At 46.2% G+C, this 15,033-nt stretch overlaps 1 protein-coding gene across 3 annotated transcripts in view; it reads left to right on the forward strand.

Annotated features, from left to right (window-relative positions):
• Positions 1-15,033, forward strand: part of COL20A1 (collagen type XX alpha 1 chain) — a 153,037-nt gene that overhangs the window by 71,302 nt on the left and 66,702 nt on the right. For all 3 annotated transcript variants that reach the window (XM_077460337.1, XM_077460338.1, XM_077460339.1), the window contains 2 exons: positions 4,178-4,237; positions 5,916-5,963. In XM_077460337.1, coding sequence (XP_077316463.1) covers positions 4,178-4,237; positions 5,916-5,963 — 108 coding nt within the window. The remainder of the gene's footprint in view (positions 1-4,177; positions 4,238-5,915; positions 5,964-15,033) is intronic.

Below are 15,033 nucleotides of genomic sequence, written 5' to 3' on the forward strand. Positions count from 1 at the left end.
GTTCTTTTCATAAACCAGTCTCAGGAAGTGACCTACTAAGGGGGGTCTAGGTACATGTTCAGCATCTGCCAAAAAAGGAGTAGGTTTACAACTCTGTAAACGAATGGAAATAGTGATTCAATAGTAGGAAAACTATGTTGAGAAAAGCAGGGGTGGCCATTTTTTTTTCCGAAAATGCTAGCCGCCTGACTACCATGCCAAACCAGTGGAATCAATACTTTTTTATTCACTCAACTGAAACAAGCATACAGCTCAGGAGTTGTGACTTCAGTCTAAGCTTACTTGCTGTGTTCTTGTTTCCGGGTCCCAGAGGTCAGAGAGGAGCCAGGGAAGTAGCGTTTTTCAGAAAAAACTGCAACCACAATCCCATGCTCCTTCCCCTGTCCTCTTGAAGTCTTGTAGGAAAGATGATCCCCACTCCGGCTGTTGCTCTTAAAGAATCCTAATTTTTTTGAAAAGCCATAGTACACAAACGGAGATAAAAACAGTTGACATGTTTCAGCCTATAAGGCCTTAGTCATAACCACATGGTTATGACTAAGGCCTTATAAGGCTGAAATGCGTCAGCTGTTTTTATCTGCGTTTGTGCTCTATGGCTTTTCAATAAAATAAAAAATTTTTAAGACCAACAACCGGAGTGCGGATAATCTTTCCTACATTACTCTACTCAGCCAACGACTGTGGATCGAGCACCCGGGAGCTCTGCTATCTATGTGTTGTATGGGTAGTAGCACTGATTTTTCTGTTTACACTTTGCCCTCTTGAAGTCTCTCCTGCAGTCATTTTTGCAGGGATCTCCCCTTTTCTGGTAGCCAGTGGTCCTTGAAGATGCTGCGAGGCACAATGACGTGATGATGTCAGCACCACCCTCTGCACCAATAGACCATGGATGCAAGAAATTGTGGTGACACCTCCTCAGGGAGTGGGTCCTTGACGCCTTGCACTTTTATGCTGTCCTCAGTCTTCTGCTGGTCAAAAAGACTGAGGACAACTCTTACCTATTCGACGAGGATGCCCCCTGCAGTACCTCTTCTACACCACCACAAGTTGTCCTCAGTCTTCTGCCGGTTGTCATTTCACTTAGAAGACTGACAGCTTGTGGTGTAGAAGAGGTACTGCAGGGGACAGCATTGGTCAGTAGGCGAGTGTTGTAGCCAGAGCTGCTCTTTTGTTGGTTGCTCCACAAGCGGAGATGAGTGTCTAGCCACATGGTTTGTGAGGGTGTTGGGCTGCCTAGAAGGAGAGGCGCTGAATTAATGGTGTAATGGATTATGTAATGTGATTACCCCCCGGTCCTCGGTTTAATCCGGTCTCCTCCTTTTCTTTTTAATTAGAGCCGATTTGTTCTTGAAGTGGGTGAAGCGTCGTGCGGTGTATGTAAATGTCTCGCAATGTATTCATGTCCTTGGGTAATTAATTACCAAGGGTATTTAGTTCCACTAATATCGTGTAATTGGTTTCCTGCACGCCATGTACCCACCATGACGAGCGCCTTTCATCACTCTTCTCAGCTTATTTTAGAGTTTACATTTTGTCAGCAGATTTTCCTTCGGAGAGAGAGCGGCAGCGCGTGGCGAGGGGAGACCGCCAGGAAACTTGCAACTAAACGTCGCTGTAATACCGAACGGCGGATGAACCGCTTAATACACCGGTTTACGTTAGAAGAGATTTGTCAGGTTTTTTTAAGCCGTTGATGGGATCCAGGCACCAAAGCACAGTCAGGGTGGTGACCACACTTTTCTCTACTGTATTTAAGCAGCACTTCTTGGTCACGGATCCGCCCCCAGATTGTGATTGGACCCCTCAAGGAAAGGTTAAAGTAGCAGGCCACATTGGATTAAAAAATTGGTCATCCAATTTTTAGGCATTGGCAGCCCTTTCAGAATAAAATAAATCTTAACATTCCGCAGCAACTTGGGCAAATATGAATGGGCCCCAACTGTCTTGCTCGGGTGGCAGCATAAGGAAGCCACAGAGTGGCTTAGTGGGTGGAATCCAGTGGGAAACGGGCAATTGTAGAGCTCACCTCCTAGGTCACCTCCTGGGACTGTTTACAGGTAGAGGTTCCTTTTTTGCTGACCAGCAGTCAGAGAGTGAGGGGCTTGGTGACTTTAAAGCAAGATTCTCCACCCCCTAAAATAATAAGTATACTTCATTAGTAGATCAGAGATGTCACGGGGTGGGGGATGATGCACTACAGTCTCCTCTGCCCTGTGGGTCAATAAAAACTCATTGGATCTCACTCACTCTCTGACTGCTGGTCAGCAAGTGGGAGATAGGAAGCTCCTCCTATTAACCAGTCCAAGGAAAAGACCTACTAATGGGGCCAAGGAACCCTGTATTCAGTATCTTAAATTAATAATTTGTTAGGGCCCCAGCAGTTTTATGGAGAACAGGTCACCTCCTTGGATTGTTTGCAGGGAGAGGTTCCTTTTCTGCCGACCAGCAGTCAGAGAGTGAGGGGCTTGGTGACTTTAAAGCATGATTCTCCACCCCCTAAAATAATAAGTATACTTCATAAGTAGATCAGTGATATCACAGGGGGGGGGGGGGGGGGGATTATGCACTACAGTCCCCTCTATCCTGTGGGTCAATCATTGGAACTCACTCTCTGACTGCTGGTCAGCAAGTGGGAGATAGGAAGCTCCTCCTATTAGCCAGTCTAAGGAAGAGACCTACTAATGGGGCCAAGGAACCCTGTATTCAGCATCTTGAATTAATAATTTGTATGGGCCCCAGCAGTTTTATAGGGAACAGGTCACCCCCTAGGACTGTTTGCAGAGAGAGGTTCCTTTTTTGCTGACCAGCCATCAGAGAGTGGGTGGGATCCATTGGGGAACAGGTAACGATAGTGCACGTTTCCCCACCACCTTTACAGGCCATTACCTGGAACTGTTTGCTGGTCCTTTTTTGCTGTCCAGCAGTCAGAGAGTGAGGGATTTGGTGGCTATAAAGCAAAATTCACCACCCCCTAAAATAATAATTATACTTCTTTGGTAGAACAGTAATGCCACAAGGGATGTAGAATCCAGCACTACAGTCCCCTGCGCCCTTTACTGGTTAAATAAAGCTCACTGGATCTCACTCACGGCCCTCCCATTAACCAGTCCCAGGAGGTGACCTACTAATGGGGCCAAAGATTTTCGGATTCATCATCTTTAATTCAAAAATGTCTATGAGCCCCAATAGTCCAATAGTCCAATGGAGAACAGGCAATTACAGGTTACCCCACCCCCTCTGACGTTCTTTGCAAGCCACCTCCTTTTTTTTGCTGACCAGCAATCAGAGAGTGAGTGGGATCTATTGGAGAATAGGTAATCATAGAGTAGGTTTCCCAACCCCCATTGACGTCCTTTGCAGATCAACCCTGGGACTGTTTGGGGAGAGGTCGCTTGTTTTCCCAACCAGCAGTCAGAAAAGTCAGAGGGATTTGGTGGCTATAAAGTAAGATTCTCCACCCCCTAAAATGAATATACTTCCTTAGTAGCACAGTGATGTCACAAAGGATGGAGAATCCTGCACTAAAACCCCCCTGAGCCCCTTTCTGACCAATAAAAGCTCATTGGATCTTGTTCACTCTCTGACAGCTGGCCAACAAATGGGAGATTTGGAAGGAAGCACTTCCCATCAACCGGTCCCAAGAAGTGACCTACTAATGGGGCCAAAGAACCCTGTGTTCAGCATCTTGAATTTAACAATGTGTATGGGCCCCAATACTCCAATGGGGAACTGTCCCTTCCAGGTCACCTCCTGGGACTGTCTGCAGAGAAAGGTAATTTTTTTGCCAACCAGCAGTCAGAGAGTGAGTGAGATCCATTGGGGAACAGATGATCATAGAGCAGATTTCACCACTCCCTATTAAGTCTTTTGCAGATCACCTCATGGGACTGTTCACTGGGAAATGACCAGCAGTCAGAGAGTGAGGGAACTGGTGACTATAAAGCAGGATTTTCCACCCCCTAAAATAATAAGTATAATTCCTTAGTAGCACAGTGATGTCACAGGGGCTGGAGAATTCTGCGCTACGGTCCCCTAAGCTCTTTACTAGTCAATAAAAGCTTATTGGTTCTTGCCCACTCTCTGACCACTGGTCAACAAGTGAGAGATGGGAAGCTTTTGCTTTTGAGTAGCAGTCTGCTTTGCAATGGCGCTAACATGTTTAATTTCTCTGACACAGGAGATAATCCTCGGAAGATGCCCATTGGCCGTGGAGGATTTGGACCCGGAAGGACAGATGGTGAGTATTTAGTATATCGCCATTTAGTCACGCTTTCCCCGGCCGCAGCGAACATCTCGACGACCCAAAAAATATTCGAAAGGAGAAACTTGTCTTTAAAGTTGTCTTTGATAGGAGAAAAACACATAACCGCGCCGCTGACATGTATCAAAAGATTGTTTATCGCTCGCCTTTTTTAAATTTTTTACCAGCTCCTCACGAGCGTGCCAATAAAGAGCTTTTATCCCCTCCACCTTCAGATAAGTCACCATCCTTCCCGAGATGTAAGAGAATTATTAAATCGTAACGTGCACCACTGAAATAAAAGTGACAGCCTGATTACCATGTAGAGACCTTATTCATCTCCATCCATAAAACATGAAAATACGGCGAGGCGGGAGAGGTCCTCGCCGCAGATTAATATCAATCCTCGCCTTCATATTGAGCGCCGAAAGGAAAATAAGTTGCGGTAAACTCTGATTTAATTTGCGTCCTGAGGTGTGGATCGGCTGCTGGAAAAGTTCACACCGTGTAAAATTACCTCCGAATTCTGCAGTACCAATGTTGGTGGGGGTCATGGGGGTCCGACAGATTCTGGGGGGCAAATCACTGATCGGCATTGTATTGACTGGGACTATAGGTAAAGTCCTCCTTCCTCATTTGATACACTGGATTGGCTGAGAAGTGGGTGCCAGAGTTGAAGACATGACCCTAGACTGGTAGCAACCCCTCCTAATGGGCACAGCAGATGTACAGACCCGGGAACTCAGCACAGGGATGGTGGGAACCCCTCATAATGGGCACAGCAGGTGTACAGACCTGGGAACTCAGCACAGGGATGGTGGGAACCTCTCATAATGGGCACATCAAGGGTACAGACCCGGGAACTCAGCTCAGGGATGGTGGGACCCCCTCATAATGGGCACAGCAGGTTTACAGACCCGGGAACTCAGCACAGGGATGGTGGGACCCCCTCATAATGGGCACAGCTGGTGTACAGACCTGGAATCTCAGTACAGGGATAGTGGGAACCCCTCCTAATGGGCACAGCAGGTGTACAGACCTGGAATCTCAGCACAGGGATGGTGGGAACCCCTCCTAATGGGCACAGCAGGTGTACAGACCTGGAATCTCAGTACAGGGATGGTGGGAACCCCTCCTAATGGGCACAGCAGGTGTACAGACCTGGAATCTCAGCACAGGGATGGTGGGAACCCCTCATAATGGGCACAGCAGGTGTACAGACCTGGAATCTCAGCACAGGGATGGTGGGAACCACTCATAATGGGCACAGCAGGTGTACAGACCTGGAATCTCAGCTCAGAGATGGTGGGACCCCCTCATAATGGACACAGCAGGTTTACAGACCCGGGAACTCAGCACAGGGATGGTGGGAACCCCTCATAATGGGCACAGCAGGTGTACAGATCTGGGAACTCAGCACAGGGATGGTGGGAACCCCTCATAATGGGCACAGCAGGTGTACAGACCTGGAATCTCAGCACAGGGATGGTGGGAACCCCTCATAATGGGCACAGCAGGTGTACAATTCTCACCAACATGGTCCCTGTGGACAGAAGAGATTGTCAGTGAATTTAACTCTCCAGCATCCGCCAAACTCTGAACTACCATTCGGGGTGGACCGACCATTGAATAAGTCTGTATGTATTCTCACAAATATCCTTTTTGTGTCTTGAAGGGACGTGTCCATTAATGAAGGCCAAAGACAGTGAAGACATGTTTCATGGTGAGCCACTTTTTTTTCTTTTTTTTTTTGTACTTCAATTTATTAATGGATAAAATGTATTTTTTTAATTTAAAGGGGAATTCCACTAAACATTCAATGAAATGAAGGGTGGGGAGTGTCGGACACAGATAAGACTTACCTCAGTGGTACCATCGCTGTGTTTTAAAGTTCTGTGCCCGAGTCTTATCCTGTTTGTTATTCATACTATCATTTTAGCCATCTGCTGTACAATTCTTGTAGTGTCTGATCATTCGTTTAGAAAAAAACGCATATCCGTTTAAACATGCATGTCTCCCCTGTGATGGCCACTGGGTGCTGCCAGAATATAGCTGTGCAATCCGCTGATCAGTTACACTCTATTAAAAGACGCTCTCTTGGAGCATAATCAAGCAACTGATCAGCAGATTGCACAGCTATGGTGTGCAGCACTCAGTGGCCATCAGACAGGAGCATGCATATCTAAAGGGATCGCGGGATGTATTTTTTCACATGTTGTTGTACTGTGAAATTTATCGAATACTGCAGACCCCTCCCGCTAAACTTGGAGCAAAGACCAGCAGACAGACATGGTGGTGGTGTCACTGGGAGTCAAAGCTGATATTTCTTGAGAAGAAAATTATTTAATTGAAAAATGTTAATTGTATGTGGATGGGGGGATTCGGGGATTACAGGAAGATGTTATTGCGTACTTTGCACTTCAGATTTAACATATTAGCTTTATCGCACAATAATCTGTTGCAATGACTCAGGTGTGTTAATGCAACTCACAAGGGTGTGTTTATAAAAAAAAAAAATGTGCAGAGATTTTTCTTCTGAAAAACTGCATGGACATTCATTCTCTGTGAATGAGGCAAATGAAATGTTTTTAGGCTATTTCCTCTCCAGGTTAAATGTTACTCCAAGTCATACAGAACTGAGTGAATCAGGAAAAATACTGCCACTAGATGGCGCTTACAATCATGCAAAAGATGACTTATTTACTTAGCTCCCTCTAGGGGCCATATTGCGGCCTGTTTCACTATTTTCCCTGATTCACTCTATTTATGGAAGAATAACATTCGACCCCCATACACACCCCTGTTAACCACTTCAATACCGGGCACTTATACACCTTCCTACCCAGATCAATTTTCAGCTTTCAGCGCTGTCACACTTTGAATGACAATTGCGCGGTCATGCTACACTGTACCCAAACTCCATTTTTATCATTTTATTCCCACAAATAGAGCTTTCTTTTGGTGGTATTTCATCACCTCTGGGATTTTTTATTTTCTGCTAAACAAATAAAAAAAGCGAATAAAAAAAAACTTTGTAAATAAGTACGTTTTCTCCTTTACTGATGGGCACTGATGGGGCTGCACTGATAGGCGGCACTGATGGGCACTGATAGGTGGCGCAGATGGGGCACTGATATGCGGCATGGATGGGCACTGATAGGTGGTATAGATGGGCACTGATAGGCGACACTGATATGCAGCACTGATGGGCACTGATAGGCGGCACGGATGGGCACTGATGGGAGGCACTAATATGCAGCACTGATGGGCACTGAAAGGCGGTACGGATGGACACTGATAGGCGATGCGGATGAGCACTGATAGGTGGCATGGATGCAGCACTGATGGGCACTGAAAGGCGGCACAAATGGGCACTGATGGGCATTTATAGTTGGCACTGATAGGCGGCACTGATAGGCGGCGCAATTGTCGCTGATAGGTGGCACGGATGGGGCACTGATGGGCACTGAAATGCCTCACGGATGGACACTGATAGGCGGTACGGATGGCCACTGATAGGTGACACAGATGGGGCATTGATAGGCGGCACTGATATGCAGCACTGATGGGCACTGAAAGGTGGCACGAATGGGCACTGATAGGTGGCACTGATAGGTGGCACTGATATGCAGCACTGATGGGCACTGAAAGGTGGCACTGATAGGCGGCGCGGATGGGCACTGATAGGCGGCGCGGATGGGCACTGATAGGCGGCGCTGATGGGCACTGATAGGCGGCACTGATATGCAGCACTGGTGGGTACTGAAAGGTGGCACGTATGGGCACTGATATGCGGCACTGATGGGCACTGATAGGCTGTGGGGATGGGCACTGATAGGTGGCACAGATGGGGCACTGAAAGGTGACACGGATGGGCACTGATAGGTGGTATGGATGGGCACTGATAGGCGGCACTGATGGTCGGCACGGATGGGCACTGATAGGCGGTACTGATGGGCACTGATGGGAGGCACTGAAAGGTGGCACGGATGGGCACTGAAAGATGGCACGTATGGGCACTGATAGATGGCATGGATCGGTACTGATAGGTGGCACAGATGGGGCATTGATAGGCAGCACTGATATGCAGCACTGATGGGCACTGAAAGGAGGCATGGAGGGGCACTGGGCACCGATAGGTGGCACTGATGGGCACTGAAAGGCGACACTGGGCATTGAAAGGCGGCACTGATGGGCACTGATATGTGGCATGGATGGGGCACTGAAAGGCGGCACGGATTGGCACTGATAGGCGACACTAATGGGCACTGATAGGCGGCACTGATATGCAGCACTGATGGGCACTGAAAGGCGGCACGAATGGGCTCTGATGGGGCTCTGATGGAGTTCTGATGGGCACTGATAGGCGGCACAGATGGGCACTGATAGGCGGCGCAGATGGGCACTGATAGGCGGCGCAGATGGGCACTGATAGGCGGCGCAAATGGGCACTGATAGGCGGCTCTTCCTGTTTACATCGTGATCAGCTGTGATCTGGGCCGTATTTAAGGCAGGGCAAAAGGGGAAGCTGCCCTGGGCCCTGTCATTGTTGTGGGGCCCAAAACAGCTGCCTCATACTTGCCAACTATACAGGTTTCAATTCCCTTGTCCCTTGAAGTTTTAGTCCCTTGCTGTGTCCTGATATCTCAGTGTGAAGTGCTGGTCCTAATGCTGCCCAGCTCTGCCCTATTGTTGTGTACAGATGACTCGGCATTCATGTGTAAATATCGGCTACAATACTAAGTAAATAGCTGCGGCCGGTGGCATTGATATGTAAATAAAGGCGACATTCATATGTGTATAATGCTCCCCTGCAGTGAGGAGATGATGTGCTGTAACCTCTAGCTACTAATCAGTGAGCCGCAATGTGTGCTGTAACCTCTAGCAACCAGTTAGTAAGCAGTAATGATATGCTGTAACTGCTGGCAACCAATCACAATTGCTGCCTGATCTGATTTTAAACAGATTTTAAGTCTAGCTGCTATTTATTGTATGTCTCAGAGCAGGTGGAGAGTGAAATTGCCTGGGGGGGGGGGGGGGCAAGAAAATATTTGCCCAGGGCCCAATCAATATTAAAAATGGCCCTGGCTGTGATTGGACACGGCTGATCACATGGTGCAGAGTCTCCATCACAACCACTTTGCCGATGTCATTTTTCTATATGGCGGGCGGCGAGTGGTTAAGTAGCCTAATAACATTAAATTTTGCCCCATTTATACAGAATTGCAGGATGAATAGCTCTACAAATTTATTTTTTATTTTTTTAAATCTATAAATACACCAAAAGTGTGAATAGTCCCAGGAACAGAAAATAAGATGAAGTCCGGAGTTAGGCTTTAAGCCATGATAGAAAATATTTCTCTGTGGAAATGTCCATTTTGGGATGTCCCCTTTAAGCATTGTATAGTCACATCAGAAGGACCGGGAGTCAGACAGAACAATCCCCCCAGTGTCCAGTTGAGTGGTCCCATTATAGGACATCCAGTACATTGTACCTACTGGTGCGTGTGGCCGGCTCCGGTGTATTGCGGTGCAGTGACCCATCGCCGCTCTGCGTAGGAAGAACACAGGTCTGCCATTGATTGGACAGCAAGAGACACGCCGCCCCTCACCTGAGCCTGATTGGGGTTATTGTACAGATCAGGGTTGTATCAGTGTGTGTGCTGCCTGCACTCCGGGACACGTCCCTGATCAATGCATATCATAAAGAGGACCTGTCATCACCATACACACCACACACTCACTCCCAATGTCTGGACTGGCTTGTATTTGATATAAAAGTCACAAGTGAACACAGCTTCTGTATTCATTGAAATGTTATTACATTTGTTTTTCTTGCAAGCAGTGTGTGCATATGAATGTGCCCGGGTATTGGCCCCTCTACAGCAGAGCTCAGACTGTGACAGGGGAAAAAAAGCACATTTTTCCTCAGTTTAGGGCGATATGTTTTCTTCTACATATTTTTGGTAATAAAATCGCAATAAGCGTATGATTGGTTTGTGCAAAAGTTATAGCATCTACAAAATCGGGGATAGTTTTATGGCATTTTTATTAGTATTATTATTATTTTTTTATTAGTAATGGTGGCGATCTGTGATTTTTATCGGTACTGCAGCATTATAGCAGACACATCGGACAATTTTGACACGTTTTTGGGACCATTGGCATTTATACAGCGATCAGTGCTATAAAAATGCACTGATTACTGTAAAAATTTCACTGGCAGGGAAGGGGTTAACACTAGGGGGCGATCAAGGGGTTAATTGTGTTCCCTGCTATGTGTTCTAACTGAAGGGGGGGGTGGGACTTGCTAGGGGAAGAGAGAGATCGGTGTTCATACTTTGTACACACAGAGATCCCGGTTTTTGCCATGTCACAAGCGATTGCGGGATGACCGCAGGGCACTCGCATCGGCTCCGGGGGCAAGCATCGGGCATGTGCGCGCACCTAGTGGCCACAGGGCGAAGCGACGTAAGGTAACGTCGTTCCGCCCAGCCGTGCCATTCTGCCGCAGTACAACTGCGGTGGCTGGTCGGCCAGTGGTTACGAAGGTGCAACTCGTTATGTGTATAAAAGACACCTGTCTACAGAATCTCTTTCTTCCATTCAAACCTCACCATCATGGGCAAGACCAAAGAGCTGTCAAAGGACATCAGGGACAAGATTGTAGACCTGCACAAGGCTGGAATGGGCTACAAAACCATCAGCAAGAAGCTTGGTGAGAAGGAGACAACCGTTGTAGCGATTATTCACAAATGGGAAAAAATACAAAATAACCATCAATCGCCCTCGGTCTGGAGATTTCGCCCCATGGGGTAATTATGATCATGACAAAAGGTGAGGTATCAGCCCAGAACTACACGGGTGGAGCCTATGAATGATCTCAAGAAAGTTGGGACCACAGTCACCAAACAAACCATTGGTAACACAATACGCCACCATGGATTGGAATCCAGCAGGGGTACAGGCTGACGGCCGCATTGAGGGGCCAATGGACGGGGCCATTTATTGTAAAATCTTGGATAAAAACCTTCTTCCCTCTGAACACTGAAGATGGGTCGTGGATGGGTCTTTCAACATGACAATGACCCAAAACATGCCACCAAGGCAACAAAGGAGTGGCTCAAGAAGAAGCACACATTAAGGTCATGGAGTGCCCTAGCCAGTCTCCAGACCTTAATCCTATAGAGAATGTATGGAGGGAGCTGAAACTTCGAGTTGCCAAGAGACAGCCAAAAACTTTAAGGATTTGTAAAGAAGAGTGGACCAAAATCCCTCCTGAGATGTGGAAACCTGGTCACCAACTACAAGAAACGTCTCACCTCTGTTCTTCCCAACAAGGGATTCTCCACCAAGTACTAAATCATATTTTGCTTGAGGATCAAATACTTATTTTACTCACTGAACTGCAACTCAATTTATAACATTTGTATCATGGTTTTTTTTTCTGGGTTTTTGGTTGATATTCTATCTCTATCAGGCCGGGTTCACACCGCTGCGATGCGGGAACACCGCGAATCCGCGGTGTTTTCCCGCATCGCATTACTCCCGCCGGCAGTTCACACTGCCCTATGCGGACGGCTGGGAGTGTCAATGATATGTTAATGACTCCCCCAGATCCGTCCGCATATCGCAGTGCGATCTGCCGACTCGCACAGGAATCGGATCGCATGGTGTGAACCCCCATGCGATCCGATTCTGTTGCGGACCAAAAAAAGGGTCCCGTGCGAGTTTGCTGCGGGAGCGATGCGAATTCAGCCATACTATCTGTATGGCTGAACTCGCATCGCTACGGAGATCGGATGTGATTGGCGGTGCGAATCACATCCGGATCTCCCCCCGCAGCAGTGTGAACGCAGCCTCATATAGAATACACCTATGATAAAAATGATAGACCTTTATTTTCCCCACTGTATACACCAATCAGCCACACAGTTATGACCACTGACCGGTCAATTGAATAACATTGATTATCTCTGTAGCGCCCTGCCTTAATCAGGCTGAATTTTTTATTTTTTTGCTCTGCTGTACTCAGTGGAGCAGCAATCTATTTTCTAGGTCTGGTCAGGTTTCCTTAAGCTCAGTGGTTGATTGCCCTTGTCTGCTTCTGGAAGACGCTTCCAGAAAACAGAGTAGGAAGGTCAACCACTGAGTTATGAATCTGTATCAGGCCTCAGCCAATCCCTGGGAAGGGACACCCAGAAGGTGCCTGGAGGAGAGATGATAAATGTTTGGGAAGCTTTTTCAACATGGTTCTTGTCCTGGGGCTGCTGTCCCTGGGAGGCAGCCTCTGTGCTATGATTGCTGTTTGAGTCTCCGCTGGTGCGAGGGCTTGAAGGAGATGTTTTGGAGTATTCTGAACCCGTATCCATGGCTCCTGCCATTCATGTGGATGTGACTTGGCAGGTACCACCTACCGAAACATTGTTGGTGACCAAGTCCACCCCTTTATGGAAGCGGTATTCTCTGATAGCGGAGACCTTTTTCAGCAGGATAATGCACCCTGTCACACTGCAAGAATGAGTTTGAGGTGTTGACCTGGCCTCCAAATTCTCCATATCTCGATTCAATCGAGTATCTGTGGGATGTGCTGATCCGTGGAGGCCCTGCCTCACAAATTACAGGATTTGCTACTGACGGCCTGGTGCCAGATATCACAGCATACCTTCAGAGGTCTAGTGGAGTCCATGCCTTAATGGGTCAGGGCAACAAAAGGTGGACCTACTCAATATTAGGCAGATGGTCATATAATTATGGCTGATCAGTGTAGGTTTGGTAAGTCTAATCAAGAGTGTACAATCAGATTGTATGATGTATGGCCATAAACTGTTCCCCAATTTCCTATAGATCTTATGACAAACTCCTCACTTATGTTTGTGTATTCCTAGAAGACATCCTTTGCTGTGCAGACTTTCCGTCTGGTAGATGACCCCCAATTAAAAAAAAGAAAAAAAGCCCATCGCCAAATTGGGAGGCCGCCTTGTTAAATTGGGGTCAGCTGCCAATTATGCGCGGAGATGGTAATCGTTTCAGATGGCGGAGTGTTATAATTACCCCGATGTCGGATGAAAGACACTACTAATGAGGGCCGGATGAGTCCCTGAGAGAGAGACGCGGAGAGCGCCCTTTGTAGGAGAGATCCCCCTATCGTGCGTCTGAGCGCCGTCATTAAGGGGAACAATGGCCATTGTCTTCTCCTCTGTAGATGGAGATCATCGCCGCCAACACTTCTGAAGACGGACGACGTCGGGACGCCGAGATAAAACCGCAACGGCTTTATCAGTGTGACTGAAGATTCATTAAAGGCAACTGGCGAGGAAGACAGGGATAGGAGAGATGACATTGCCGGTCAGAGGAGAAAATTCTACTTCCCCAGCTGTACAAGGGGGATGACAGAGCTGGCCATTTTTTTACATGCATTTTTTTTTGGTTCCCTTTAACACAGTTGCTGGTTGCTAAAGAGCAGGCCGGGAAACCGGCCGCTGTGTCCTTAACAACCGATGAATCATCAGTTGTCAGCGGGATTCCCCAATGACAGCTGAATGTAAAAAAATAAAAATTTCCGGCAGAAAGAAAATTGGGAAAAAAACAGTGTGGGGTTTCCCCCCCCCCAAATCCATACCAGGCCCTTATCCGAGTGTGCAGCCTGGCAGGTCAGAAAAGGGAGCCATACCAGCCTACATGCCTTCAACATGGGGGGGGGGGGGGTGCTTTGGGGCGGACGGCACTCGCTCGTTCCCGTGACCTGCATGCTCGGATAAGGGTCTGGTATGGATTTTGGGGAGGGGGGCTCCACGACATTTATTTTTTTTATTCTACCGTGGGATTACCTTTCAGTCCATACCAGACTCGAAGGGGTCTGATGGGTGATAACAATGTGTGTCGAAACAGAAGTAGGAGAGGGAGACGGGACAGAGCATTGTCATCCTCTGACAGGAAGTGCCCACACAAGGACCTTCATGGCAGGATCGCCAGGGATCATTTTAATGAAATAAAAATTTACTTTTGAAATTACATTAAAAGGTTGAAAATAGACATGTGCACTGCCGAAAAATTTGTTCGTTTTCGTTTCATTTGTTTGTTTTTTTCCAACTTCGAAAATTCGTAAATTCGAAAATTCATAAATTCTAAAAATTTGTAAATTCGTGAATGAGAGAATTCGAAAATTGGGAAATTGGGAATTTGAAAAATCAGAAAATTTCAAAGATTCAAAATGAAAGAAAATCCAAAAAATCCAAATAATAACTAACTAATAATAACTAACTATTCAGTTATTGGTATTGGAATTTCCTTTCAAATTTGGCTGTTAGTGAAGGTAAAGAATCTGAATTTATCCAAAGTTAAGAATTATCCGAAATAACGAATGCCGAATTAAACAGAAAAAAAAAAAAAGTAAATATATAATATAATAATAAATTATATATATATATATATATATATATATATATATATATATATATATATATATATATATATATATATATATATATATATATATACATACACAGTAGTATCAATATAGAGCATTTTAACAAAGCTAAAAATAAAAGACAACAAAATCACAGTAGGGATATTTCTGATCTGAATATGGATGTATATTTATTTGATTACCTGTATACTGATTTTGTTGTCTTTTGATTATTGTTTTGTTAAAATGTTTTTCTTTTAAAATGTAACTCCTTGGACCTATTTACTAGCATCTACACCTTAAAAATCTCATAAATTCTTTAATACTTCTAAAATATTTTCTAGTTTTCAACTGGACATGTGCAATTCATTTTGTTCCGAATTCA

This window comes from Lithobates pipiens, unplaced genomic scaffold, assembly GCF_037356315.1.
Source record: "Lithobates pipiens isolate NorthernLeopardFrog02 unplaced genomic scaffold, aLitPip1_a1.2 Scaffold_28, whole genome shotgun sequence".
NCBI lineage: Eukaryota > Metazoa > Chordata > Amphibia > Anura > Ranidae > Lithobates > Lithobates pipiens.